Below are 14,329 nucleotides of genomic sequence, written 5' to 3' on the forward strand. Positions count from 1 at the left end.
AGCTTTCTCAGAAGAATTTGAGTTAACAACAGAAAATAGGCATGATGTAAAAATTGTAACTGGCCTCTGTTTGCTCTAGTCATGAAAACTTGGCCCCAGCTATTTTCAATACCTTCAGATAGAAATAAGAGAGGTCAGGATGGAACATAAAATGTCTCTGGTCAGATAACTTGCCACTTTTTATAAAGGCAATTGTATTCTAACCATGGATATTTGGCTGTCTTTCTTGATGTAAAAGTAATTATGACTAACAACCTTTCTGAAAAGAATTAAATTATACTGTCAACATATATTAAGCATATTACAATGAAATATGCTTAATAGTTTATCAGCATTAACTTTACAGGAAATACGAGAACTTAAAAACATCCAGTTATATATCAGTCTTGTCAAAAATTACAAAAGTCATTAGAGAATGGCTAAAATGGACTGGCTTATTGCATCCAAATGTGCCTTGAAAATTAATATATGCCCAAAATGTCTTCTTCTGTATCAACATTTACTTATATCACAGTAGATAATATTTAAAGGCTCTGCCAAGTTTAATGGAATTCACACAGAAATAATAAGAGGCCTGCTCTGAGTAAGTCTCAAAACATCCAAATTAGTAGCAGGTTATCACACTGCTTTTCTCAGAGCTGCTCTAAAGTAGTGTATTAAGCCTTATTCAATGAAATGGACTGGTAAGAACAAAAGTTGTTTCAAGAAACAGGCTTCTCATAGGTGGCTGGCATAAAAGACAAACTTGGGGCAAAGTAAAGAAAGGAGCATACTTTCAGGCTTGTTGACAAAACCTAAATAAATACAAAATGTTTTTTAAAATAGTATTCCTCTATAAATCCTATCAAAGTTTGGGTCAATGAAAGTTAGGCAATTCTTTCTGAAAGAGTAATTGTTCCCCCAGGAAATTTGTGCTATCTCCAATGAAATTAATGTACCTGTCTGCCAATGTCATGGTTTAATCCTGGCCAGCAACTAGGGACTACACAGCCGCTTGCTCATTCTTCCCTGCTCCCAGTGAGGTGGGAAGGAGAATTGAAAAAAAGAAGTAAAACTCGTGGGTTGAGATAAGAATTATTTAATAACTAAAATAAATAAAATATAACAAAAACTATTGTTAATATTAATATTAATATTAATATAACAAAAAAGATAAATAAAACCCAAGAAAAGATAAGTGATGCACAATGTAGTTGCTCACTACCCGCTCACCAATGCCGAGCAGCAATCTGCGCCTCCCAGCCAACTCCCCCCAGTTTATATACTGAGCGTGATGCTCTATGGTATGGAATATCCCTTTGGCTAGCTCGGGTCAGCTGTCCTGGCCATGCTCCCTCCCAGCTTCTTGTGTACCTGCTTGCTGGCAGAGCAGCGGAAACTGAAAAGTCCTTGACTTGGGATAAGTGCTACTTAGCAACAAATAAAACATCAGTGTGATATCAACATTATTCTCATATTAAATCCAAAACACAGAATCCAAAACTGTACCAGATACTAAGAAGAAAATTAACTCTATCCCAGCCAAAACCAGGACAGCCATTTAGAAATACCGTTAGGGGGAAAAAAAACAAAAAAAAAGAATAGAACCTCTTTAATTAGACCATTTACTGTACTAAACATTTTTCATACATATACAAAGGTTAAGCAAAGGAAGGCTTGGGAGGGAGACCTTTAGGGAATAGAGTAATGGACAAAAATGTAGCAAAAGAACTAATCATCTTTCACCTGTATTTTAGATCAGGAAAATGGTTAGAAAATGCCCATCATGGATATCTGTCTCCAGCTGCTTCTAACTCATCCGTTTTGAAGGTTCCTTCTTGCCTTGGAGTGGCTTTGGAGACAAACCCTCCTTTTTCCAAATGTGGGGAATGTGTCCCAAGGGTAACATTCTGGATGAAAAGGACTGGTAAAATACTGTTTGGGGGGAGGGGAGGGGGGATGCGGATATCCCTTATCATCTACTTGTTTTTCTTGCTGACCATTTCCTGCCTTAAGAAAACTGAAACCCCTATTACTACTACTGGCTATTATACCACAGGATCATGTCATCCTCAAACATAAAAGAAAATATTCTTTTCAGTCCCCATTGCATTCTCTTCCTCTCCTCAGATATATGACATGATACATATGGGACATCTTCAGGATGGAGAAATTATCTCAGCTGGTAGGGGTACTGGCAAGAAGGGACAGGTATTTGCAATCAAGAATCATGTTCCTAACTTGCAATGAGGGGAGAATTCCACAAGTCAGTAAAACCTGAGTCTCTAGCTTACTGAATAAAATACATTTTTACATTTTTAATTGCTATATTAAGAGAGGTGTAATCCACCTTTTTCTAATATTTTTCTGTTTAAAAAATTGACAGTTTCAACCTTGCTGGTTAAGGCACATTTTCTATTTTTTTTATTTGTTCTGTTAAATTAAATAAAATCAGAAAAAATTAAGCAACGAACATGCTGATAACTCATGTGTCAGAGTCTTCAGAACCAGAAATTTCAAATTACTACAAACAGGCAATAAAAATGTGAAATAAACTAACCTGTTAGGCTTTTTTAATAGTTTTTTTAATAGGATGACTATATAAGGGCAACAGCTAACACAAATAGATACATTCAAATTAGGTTTAGGGAAATAGTTAAAAAAGTGACAGAAGAGTGCAACTGAGGCATTAAGGAAGTTGTTTTGGACCCTTAATTGTAATTGGCCATTTTCAGTCCCTCTTCAAAATAGTAACTGCTCAGCACTGTATCCAGGCCTCCTTCATGAACTCTCTGTCTGGTTGATGAACCCAGATATCTGAAATCAACTTTACAGACAATTGTTGTTGGCATTTTTTAAATGAAGAGGTCATGCAAGCAGTGTCTGCTATTTCTCACTTTGACAAACTCAAACTCAAACTGTCTTGTCTTCAATTCCATATTTAGTATAAATGAGGTGGGAAATGGTGTAGGTTTTGCTTAGCTTTCTTTTGGACAGTCAAGATTACAAACCTGGCTGTAAAAGGCAGTAAATGTCTCCATTTTCATTCCTCCTTAATATCTCCATTTTCCTTCTTCTTTAAGTTCTCTCCTTTGCTGCAGGAATGTTCCTGTTGAGCAGTGATTATATTTTAAGGTTTCTTAAATATAGGACTGAATTCAGAGCTAAATGTTACCTGAGCCTTTTCATTTCTATCCACTCCATAGATCTGGATTTGGGGCATATCACTTCTTTTTTTTTCCTCCACAGTCATGGCTAATCTGAATGTAAATACTGTTTTGCAAAACAACTGCAAAATAAAATCTGCATAGCTATGTGGCATAGCATTTTATCTTCTTTTTTTTTAGAAATTAGAATACTGAAACTCATTTAATTGCTGTCAGCTACATTCTGACTAATCATAAGACCTGATGCTAGTCATTTTAGTGTCTATAGCAAAAAGCAGCATATCCCAGGATTTTCCATTTTGTGCACTAGTGATAATACATTGAAACATAAAAAGAATAGATTAAAAAGTTAGAAAAAAAATGATAAGTAGGTGCATTTGATGTTTTCCAAAGTTTAATAAAGAAAAAGGAGACAGAAATGCAGAAGTATGCGTTAAAGCAATCACATTTTTATCATATGAAACAGCTTCTCCCTGTTTTCTATATTAGAGTTGGTTAAGTCAACATGGAACTGAGAAATCACTCCATTCTGAAAGAATGGGGTGTCTAGAAGCTTACTGGTTGGTTTTTTTAATTGCTTGAAGTTTATATAGTCCTTTCCTAAAGAGAAAAACATCACTCACATTACCTGTTGTAAAGCTGGGAGCACAGTGCCCTGAGCTGAAGGTACCTTCCTGTGACTGGCACACCAAGAAAGTGCTCATTAGCTAGTTTCCGGTCAGTGGACAACTTCAGTAGCTTGAAGGAAATCAAGAACTATTGATTTTTGTAACATGCCAGAAAGTTGCTGTTACGTAGGGTTACGTTAGGAATAACCTAAACCTAGTAGTTCTGGAAAACTTGCTCTGAAGACTTACAAGATGGGTGGATGGAAAGAGCTTTTGTACATCTAAGTTTTGTCTATAATAGTTTAGTAACTCATTGCTCCCTATAAAATAAACAAGATTCTAATCCACTGTCCTGTTCTCATAAAACATTCCCAAATACGTTAGACTGACTGACCGAAGCCTTTGAATTCCTTTGATTTTCCATCTTTCTTCTGCTGCTGAAGGTAACCAGATGGTCTGAATAACTGCTTGCCCATTTGCACAGCAATGTATATGCCTGCTACAAGATGAAAAAAGTTTCCTGCTGAGGAACTGAAGCAATAGTCAGCTGTCCTCAGCTGGAGGGACACTTCATTAGATCCTGTAATGTTAAATCTGACAGATGATGGGAAACCTGTTACAGATTTGGAAGGGGACAGAGCACTTAATAAGCTGCTGTAGTTCAGAAATGCATAGAAACTGCTAATTATTTTTACTTTTTAATACGGAGAGTACTATATGACTAAAACACTAGTTAACTCATTTATTCATTACTACAAAAAATTAATTCCTGCACCTAGTAAAGTGAACTTTTGCTTTAATTCTGGTCTTTGTGTCCTTGCAAAACAAAGCTGTGCATATGATAATAATTAATTATATTAATTTTCTACATAATACTATATACCATCTTAAGCTAAAGAAATATGTTCCATGGAGACAGGAATGGTTTAGTGTCCTTTAAGGAACCAGCTAACTCCTGGACTCATAACTGTTTCCTTTATCAACACAGTTTATCAGTTGGTGGACACATTTCATCTGCAAGGCAACTTTATATTGTTATTTTGATTTTTGAAGTTTTTCAATCTCTACTCAAATGTTAATGTGGCATAGAAAGTGGAGTAATTACATCTGGAGTATAATTTATATGGAAAATGAACTGATGGTTAATGGATAGGTGCCAGACTGTCAGATAAACTGTACAGCTGCCGGGAGTAAAAAAGAGTTTTTCCTAGGTCTACACAAAGTGGAAACAGGAATTTATTGCTAGGGTAGCTAATCCATGTACCCATCCAGCAAAGACTAAGAAAGAAATGAAACATCACAAATGGTGCTAGAGGTGAACTGCTCCCACATCCCCAGCAGTTATTTTCTTGAAGAAAAAAACGTTTTGGAATCACATAGCAACAAGGGAGGAGAAAATTATTACCTACAGTGGCATATCAATACAATCCACAAGAACAATGAACTTGATCTCAGTTGGAAGCAAAACTGCAGCCCTTACAAAAGGCCTACTAATCCTAATTCTTTAAAGGTCATCCTATGGGTTATGTCATTCACTTTAACTCATTCAGGTTTTCGCAAAATCAGTCTTCCTTAGTGCTGTCTTTCAGGTATGTAAAATTTCCTATCCAGAGTGATCTGCCACACTAATGCAATAATAAAATATGATCTACACATTCAGTGTTTTACAAGATACAGATATGGGCAAGCTTCTTTAGAAATTCATGGTGTTCCAAAAACTGAACCTGGTGCTCTTGCTGAAATACTCCCATAAAGTCGTAGAGTCATAGAATTGTTTAGGTTGGAAAACACCTTTAAGATCATCGAGTCCAACCACTAACATAACACTGCCAAGTCCACCACTAAACCATGTCCCATTTATGTGTGCAACTGATATATTGGTGATCAGTTTTGATTATTACAGTTATAAACTTCAGAACACACTTAGCCTTAAACTTTTATCATTGCACTTTTTAGTCAATGTCTTGACAGCAGAAAGTACATTGTATTTGAGCCCTTGTCCATGTTCTTTTGAGAGCTGCATTGTTCTGTGGGAAAGATCTGATGCTAGGAGAACACAAATTGTGATTTTCACAGCCAAATTAATTACATTTGTATTAAATATGGACTGTAAGAACAAATGAATGTTTTTAACATCATTTAGTGCTTTCAGAGAGTCATTTTTCATTAGTGCAGTGATTGACATTTGTTTCAGAATGTTCTAGGGAACAGTTGTCCAAATAGATTAAATAGTTAAAGTAAAATTTGCATTAAGAGTTGAATTACAGGTTCATTGTAGCCTAATACATAATTATTAATTGGAATTGAAGACATTCTTTTGTTTGGAAAGGAAAGATAGAAGTATTTGACACTTTGAAAGTGTCAGCATGAAGGCAATGCACCATGCCAACCACAGATGGGAATATTAGTGAATAATATGCTGCCACTGCTTTCTTTTTATGCTAATAGAGAACCTTGTTTGTTCAAGCTGTTTGAAAATAGTCTGTGCCCTTTGTGTTTTACTGCACACTCCTGTGCTATTGTTTGTATTTCATAGTCTGTTTAAATGAATTGAAGGAGACCATAATTGTTGAGGGCACCTGGGGTACTTGATGCCACTAAGACTCATTTTAAATATGTTCTTTTCATGAAGTCTATTGTTTATTTATTTGTTAAAACAAAACAAAACAAAACAAAACAACTTTGATTTATTTAGAAGAACACAAATGTTTGATGGGAACACATTTTGACATTCTGTGTTCTTCCTGTCCTGTCCAAGTAAATGAGATTTCATATATTATGTCTTACTATGTTTGAGAGTTTGTTCCAAACAAATAGGCAATAGATGTCATGAACTTAAATGCAGAACACATATAATTAAAAAGCACATTAGTCTTGTTGCCACAGTACAAATGATGCTGTTGATACGTATAACAAAGCAATATAGATGATGTATCAGTGACTATAATACAACTCCAATCAGTCAAGAAACGTTGCTGGAAATGCATTACATGGGTACTCATCACATGCTACTTTTTCTGTCAGAAGGCTGTAGTTCATCTTTTGAATGAGACCATTCAACTGGAGCTGAGAACATGAAGCTTTCCCTGCTTCCTGAGCAGGCAGGCTCCACGGTGGCACTCCCTGATCAGTTTCTAAGTGCTGGGAGATTTGGCATACCTTTTCTGATCCATCCTTTATTATCTTATCTAACTAGAAGACTCTATTATGGTTATTAAGAGCCTTCCAAAAAGGTGTTCTTCAACCAGAAGTTGTGGACTGACAAGGTTTGCAGAATAAAATGTATAGTTTTCAGTGATTCTTTCCATTCCCCTTACTTGACAAGAATAATAGAAGATGAAAGAAGGGGAAAAAATAATTATATTTATTGCAGTAATATCCATGAATTCCATGGTCCCATTGTCCTGTGACAAAGTCTAACATTGTCTTTTATGGTTTCTTCCCATCGTTCTTGTTGAAGTAATCTAAAAACAGTGTTATAGATTAATAATGATGAGCACAGTACTTCCTCCATTTTTTTTAAACACTTTTCAGAATGGTTGGGATCCATAGTCAACATTTGTTTTGTTTTGGGCATGTGATGTTTTCTAAACTCAAGTACTCAATAAGATTTGTTGAGTGTAGCAGAAGACACCTCCTTATGTCTCTAGTATTATTTTCAGCAATTTTAAGTGAAGAAAGCTGCAAATCAAGAGGTGATCATTAGTCACCCAGATTTTCCAGGTAGTTAAGTTATCTCTAAATTCAGCCATGTATTGTAAAACTTTATTCTGTGTGAGATCTAAAGAATATTTTAGGAAGTGGAGCAGGCATTCACTGCATTTAACTGATCCCTTTGGGCAAAATGTCTTTCTCACTCTTGTAACTAAAATGCTGTGGGTTCAATAAAAGGAGAAGGGGTCAGGGTGAGCTAGGGGATAGAAGAGGAAAGGACTGACTTCTCTTTGACCTGGCTGGCTCTTTACAGTAAACTGTCATTACTTCATGGGCATCAAGTTTTGTGAGGGATATTAGGTCAAGACTCTTTCCATATCCATTAGTCGCTATAAATTCTCCCCAGAGCTGTTGGAGTTTAAGTACGTTTTGTGCTAGTACTGGCCCCACGTTAATTTACTTTGATTTATCCACTATTATTTAAGCATCTTAGCCCCTAAGCCTTCAGGGTTAGGTAGCATGTGGAAATTCTTCAACAAGAAGTATGAGATGAAAAACCACCAAGGCTCTTTACATTCTAGATCAATAAAAAAATTATTTTGTTAAAGACATACAAAAAAGAAGGAACTATGCTAGCACTTTAGAGATCTGATATAAAGCTTGCTGAATTCTTTATTTTTGTTAATGAAGAATATTTCATGTTCCACACTTGAGAATGATAATTTGATTGAGATTGAGAATGATTGTGATACACACACAAGCAGGGTAGGAGACAGTTTCCTAGCTAGTACTTAAATATGAACAAATATGAACTCACTCCTCTTGACTGCTAGAACTGGGTAGGGAAACTATCTCTCACCCTGGCTGAGCCCAAGAATTGTTGATATCTCTATTAAGAAAAGATATTTCTTATTCCCCAGCTTGATTTCCCCGGAAAATGGGGCCAACTCAAGAACTTCTTTTTGCAATGGACTTGTTAATTTTTTGTATTTTAAAATAAATAAATAAATATTCTTCCCCATATGTTTTGCTGTTACTAGCCTTGGACATTGACTTTGGCATTTATCCAGTACCCCTCTTCCTGTGGATTCAAGAATCAGCAGTTGGAAGTTTGGGGCTGTTTCTTGAGACTCTGCATATGACTTTGGTCTCCTCTGTTCCAGAATGATGAATTCCTGCTGGAGGCACTTGCAGAGAAAGGCTACTAGACTAATCAAATAGAGTAAGCAGAGGTTAAAAGGGTTCTGGGTTTTAGCCCAATGAGAAAAAAAAGTCTAAAATCATATTTACTCTCCCAAAATCCCTAGGACATAAAACCCAAAGAAACAGAAGGCATTTTCATGCTTGAAGCATTTTTTCCTAGAAGAGCTCTTATATTCAAATATCATTATATCATGTATTAAGTTAGTTGAGTAAATCTGGTGAATGATTAAAGGAATTGGTCCTTTATGTCAGCTGGATATTTTTAAAAGATCAATAGAATCACTGGGGTTAATTGAGTCAGCAAGCTGTGTTTGACAGCTGATGAATCCTTTCTTACAACTTGAAGAATTTTTTTTTAAAAAGGCTTGATAAAATCAGACTCCAGACTGAGAAAACCTATAAGCAGGGGTCTTAAAGGACATTAGTTACTTTTTCAGTGTAGCAAAAATAGAATCAAACACCTTCAGAATTGTCCCTACAACCTTGCAATAGAAAAATTACTGCTGAGTACTGAATTAATACTTATTAGCACTGAGTCACTTCCTAGGTTTTAACTTTCACATGGTTCACTAACTTCTTTGTTTTCTGTGTGTGTTGAATCTTTCTCTCCCCAGAGATTTGCCTTTTGACCAAGGGCCGTCGAACTGCCAGTGTACGAGCAGACACGTACTGTCGCCTGTATTCCCTCTCAGTGGACAATTTCAACGAGGTTCTGGAAGAGTACCCCATGATGAGAAGGGCCTTTGAAACGGTGGCAATTGATAGACTTGACAGGATAGGTATAATTTTTTTTCCCATATTAGGAATTCTTAAAATCTTTCTACCTTTTCTTTTCCTTGAGTTGCAGGACAAAATGCCTCGAATAAACCCTTCTTAAAAGTTTTGTTTCTGTTACACTGCAGTAAATGTTCTGTTGATCTATGAATAAGACATGTGTCCAGACAAGAAATTCTGCAATCTGACTTTTAAATAATAAAAACCTTTGAGTTTTAGAAAGCTGTCATACTCCTCTGAGGATTATTTTATATACTTTAATTATCATTAGTATTATTTATTAATCCTGTATATTTCTTCTGCTGCCCTCAGCACTTGATAGGGCTTTTGCTGTTTCATGAGCAGTAGATGACATTTTCCTACATAAGTTGTTTACAGATGACATCTGTAATGCTGGGAAGAGCTGAAGCCTCTCAGCACTCACAAAACCCGTGTTTGTTGAAGTGAATTAATCCTTTCCAGCAGGGCTCTCATTTTCCTCGCAACATGGGCACTGCTAGCATTGATGGCTGCGTACTGGCATTACTCAGATCTGCTTGCAATCAGAAAAGCAGGCCAAGAATATCCAAGTGAAAGGCAGAAGGATATGACAGATTATCAAAACAGGGTGTGCGAAGTCTGCTGTTCTGCATCCAGACATTTGGACCTCTCAAATAGGACATACTAGATAAAATACATGGTCTTTGGTTGGGAGAATTGCACTCTGATCATCATTATTGACACTGGTTTTAAAATGCAGCTGTGCATAAAAAAATCATTTATCCTGTTTGGTGGTGTTTCCTCAACTTCACAAGAAAACTCCAGTGTAAAGGATTTCTCCACATCACTCTTTCTCAATACAGTTATGTCTGCAGTTTCTTCAAAGCGAATACAGAAAGATTTGCAGGGCAGTGTTGTTGTGCTGTCTATTCTAAGCTGAAGATGTGATTTGGAAGAAAGCGTGTTTTCTTTCATATAGCAAGAGTAAAGAAATGAAATACAGGTAGACACCTGTTTTAGTATTCTGGAGATTGTGAGCACCCAGTGCGTTAATTTATATTATCAAGTCTTTTCAAACTCTTACAGTTTGTCTCTCAAGACTCTCAGGAAATGTAGTCCACCCCTAAGTAATGTGTCCTTAAATCATATTAGTAGTAAAGTGCAGTCTGCTCTTGGAGCAGCAATCCCGTCTGAAGTGCTGTGTTTTCTCAAAACCAGAAACAATAGAGTGCAATTGTGTTCCTGTGCGTCTGATGACACAGAATAGTGTCTACGCCTTGCAGACGCTGAGAGCTCAAGCAGGCATCAGGACACAGTGTACAGCAGCCTTTATTGTGTAAGCAGGTGTCACATTATCTGTGAGTTCATATTAGTTCACAGACATTTAAAAAGATGATTTCTTGCAAGCTAGTGGTCACTGGTTGCTAGTGTCTGCTAATTAGTTCCAGGGAGTGTGCTAAATGGCAGGTGTATTTATAACTTACAAAACAGTTTGGTGGAAATTAGGACAGTTTTGCAACGAGAGAGAAAGACGTTATACATGCAGAGCCCGATGGCTTTTTCCACCCCGTTCTTGCGTAAATGACCGTGGTTATGTTTCCAGAGCAACTGTAGTAACAGCAGTACGCTACAAGTGAAGGGGCACAGAAAGACGAGGTGCCTTTGAGCGCAGTGGTGTTGCGAAAGCCTGCCGTGCTGGTGCAGAGCGGGGGGGGGACTGGCTGTGTGCGGCGGCCAGCCGTCGGGAGCGGCCTGCCAGCCTGCGTCGCTGTGGCGGTGCCCGGTGCGGGCCTCACCGCCGAGCTGCGGCCCCTGCTCAGCCCAGTGTTTGCTGAGGCTTTCACGATGTATGGCCCTCGGTGACGGGTGCTGAAACGCAAAGTCGGAGCGGGGGTCTGCCCCTGCGTGTCAGGCTCGCTAACCCTTCTGCCTCTCTGTGAAGGGAAGAAGAACTCGATCCTCCTGCAGAAGTTCCAGAAGGACCTCAACACCGGGGTTTTCAACAACCAGGAGAATGAGATCCTGAAGCAGATTGTGAAGCACGACAGGGAGATGGTGCAGACCATCGCCCCGGTGAGCTTGCAGCAGGCGCCCGCTCTGAACTCCAGCACCTCGGCCTCGTCGTCGCGCGTCAGGACGCAGTCCCCTCCCGTCTACACCGCCAGCAGCCTGTCCCACGGAAACCTGCACTCCCCCTCGCCCAGCACGCAGACGGCCCAGCAGGCTGCCATCCTCTCGCCCTGCTCCTACACCACTGCCGTCTGCAGCCCACCCGTACAGAGCCCTCTGGCCGGCCGAACTTTCCAGTACGCCTCGCCGACCGCCTCGCAGCTCTCCCTCATGCAGCAGCAGCCGCAGGTGCCCCAGCAGCCCCCGGGGGCCGCGCAGAAGAGCGAGGTCCACAAGAGCACCCAGGCCCTCCACAACACCAACCTGACGCGGGAGGTGCGGCCCCTCTCCGCCTCGCAGCCCTCCCTGCCCCACGAGATCTCCACCCTGATCGCCAGGCCTCACCCCACCGTGGGGGAGTCCCTCGCCTCCCTCCCGCAGCCTGCCCCCGGCCCCAGCGTGCCCCCGGCCGGCCGGGCCACCGTCCCCCAGCGGGTCTCGCTTTTCCGACAGATGTCCTCGGGAGCCATCCCCCCGAACCGGGGGGCCGCGCCGCCCCCGGCCCCCCTGCCAAGGGATTCTTCTACAGTCTTAAGCACAGAGCCCGAGGGAGACAAACCGCGGTTTGCGTCAAACTTATGATCCCTGGTAACTGTGAGCAACAGACTTGTAACGAACTGAGCACTGTCCCGGAACTGTTTTAGCCTGTTTCCTAATGTACCCCAGCAGTCTACTATGAGAAAAATTCTTTAGACAGCTTTGCCCTACGTAACGAATGTAAAAATTATATATATATATATATATATAAAAACATATATATATATCAAAAAAAAACCCCGGAATTAAAAAAACTTGTTTGAATTCATGTCTTCCTTTCCTGAAACCATTAAAGAAGTCTAAATTCAGCTGTAATATTAATTACTTTTAACATGTCGACTTTAAAATCAGTCTGACAGATTTCTCTCTTTATGAGGTTTGCTATTTTCATGGGAAAATTATCAACACAATAACAAACTTCAAACAAGTATATTAAAAAAAAAAAAAAAAAAAAAGAGAAGTTTCAATCTAACACACAGCACTGACCGAGTGATGTTCTGAAACTTTTGCTATTTCATTTATTGCATACACGTTGTTAATTTCTCGTGAAGAGTTCAGTTGTTATTTCCCATTGCATTTCATATGTTAGCACTTTCTGTTGGGAATTAGATTGGAAAGAAATAAGTTGCAAACACCTGCAGTCAAATGGCTGGCACTAGCACTCCTCTGGATAGGTTGTAACCTCACAACGTCAACCCTTCTGTTGTTTCAGAAAACTGGGTGGACTTTGATCTTCACATTGCTAAAGACTTTTACAAAGACTATAAATATTGCCATTGTAAATAACTTTTTAGACCCAAACAAAAATAGCTGCTGTGTGGTGTACCATTGCAAGGTCTTTGTTTAGGAATTTAGGTTCTGCTCTTCACTTCAAAAGTTACAGTTTTAAAATTTGTTAAAGCTAAGTGCAACACAACTGTTAAATTGTAATGCAATGGCTTAAAACCTACAATGTTACTTTTACATGCAATGTTTTATGCAAAATTGTACGCTTGATCCTGCAAACCGCTTGTATTTCACCAATACCATCACTTTTCTTCTCCTTGCCCTCAATAGCATCTGAGAATATTCCATGCATGCTTTGGAAAAAAAAAAAAAAAAAAAAAAAGATGACTAAAAATAGGTTCGGTCAGCCATTGTAGGAAAAGGCTTTATGGTATCTTAGAAAATAATAACCATTCGTTAATTGTGTCTACCTTAAAATTCCTATAATGCTGACTTTGAATCTCTGGTTTAAGTCTAGAAGTGAGGTTTTTCATTTAAAAGATTATTTGTAAACCACAGCTTGATTTAGGCTTTCAGGTGCTTTCTGTGTCTTCACTGTAGTTTTGTAGTTGACTGTGGTGTTAATTTACAAAAATAAATATAATATAGCATCAAGTCTGTCTGGAAATGCACGATTTGCTCTGTGTATATTGTAATTAAATGGTTAGTATATCCTAAGGCATGTAGTGTCAAACATAGCCCATAGGTATGAGGTTTATTATTTTTTATGTCTTCAAAACAGAAAGGAAATGGTGACAGAAAGCAGGGTTAAAGCATACTGTTTTGTGAATGTTTTGTTTTGTTTGCTCAAACCTTCACGTTATCTTATCCACAAAAAAAAAAAAAAAAAAGTTCTTTCGTAATCATTTGTGCCTGATTTGTCACATTAAATAGAGACTGAAACTAAATGTGTCATAATTTAACTCATTGAAAAATCAGCATTATGGATATGATACAAGCATATATTCTGTTCCTTAAAACCCAGCTGACTCATGTTAAGGAAGTGAATACAAAGGAGTTCTTCTTTTCCCATTAATGCTGAGTTTAATGATGCATGGAAAAATTAAATAACATCACAAACTACATAATGCAGTGAATCCAGATGTACTTGAGAGCCAAGTAAATATTCTAAAGTTAACAGAGCTTGAACCCATGCTGCCTGTTATGCCTTTTACTAAAGTGGTACATCAAATAAAAATTTTAAAAAACCTTCCAGTTTTTGCTGACTCCCACTCACCGGTAAAAATCAATGTAATTAACCCATTAACACGCTGTTGCCATTAATTTAAGTGGCCCAGAGTAGTATATGGGGAAGTGATTGTTTGAAAGTGTTTAGAACATTATGGATACGCTGCAAGACCATTTATTTATCAGTACAATACCCCTTATATTATTTTAATACTAACAAATTCTGTCAGTTAATTAAGATCATATACTGATCTTTCAAACTGTTTAAGGTTTACATTTGATAGGAGAAATGGGGTTAGTAGCGAA

At 38.3% G+C, this 14,329-nt stretch overlaps 1 protein-coding gene across 1 annotated transcript in view; it reads left to right on the top strand.

Moving 5' to 3' along the window:
• HCN1 (hyperpolarization activated cyclic nucleotide gated potassium channel 1) overlaps window positions 1-14,045 on the top strand; it is a 211,222-nt gene extending 197,177 nt beyond the window's left edge. The window contains exons 7-8 of the mRNA XM_030004789.2: window positions 9,226-9,390; window positions 11,307-14,045. Coding sequence (XP_029860649.1) covers window positions 9,226-9,390; window positions 11,307-12,115 — 974 coding nt within the window. The 3' untranslated portion in view covers window positions 12,116-14,045. The remainder of the gene's footprint in view (window positions 1-9,225; window positions 9,391-11,306) is intronic.
• Window positions 14,046-14,329: the final 284 nt, after the last annotated feature.

This window comes from Aquila chrysaetos, chromosome Z (genome assembly GCF_900496995.4).
Source record: "Aquila chrysaetos chrysaetos chromosome Z, bAquChr1.4, whole genome shotgun sequence".
In the NCBI taxonomy this organism is placed as follows: domain Eukaryota; kingdom Metazoa; phylum Chordata; class Aves; order Accipitriformes; family Accipitridae; genus Aquila; species Aquila chrysaetos.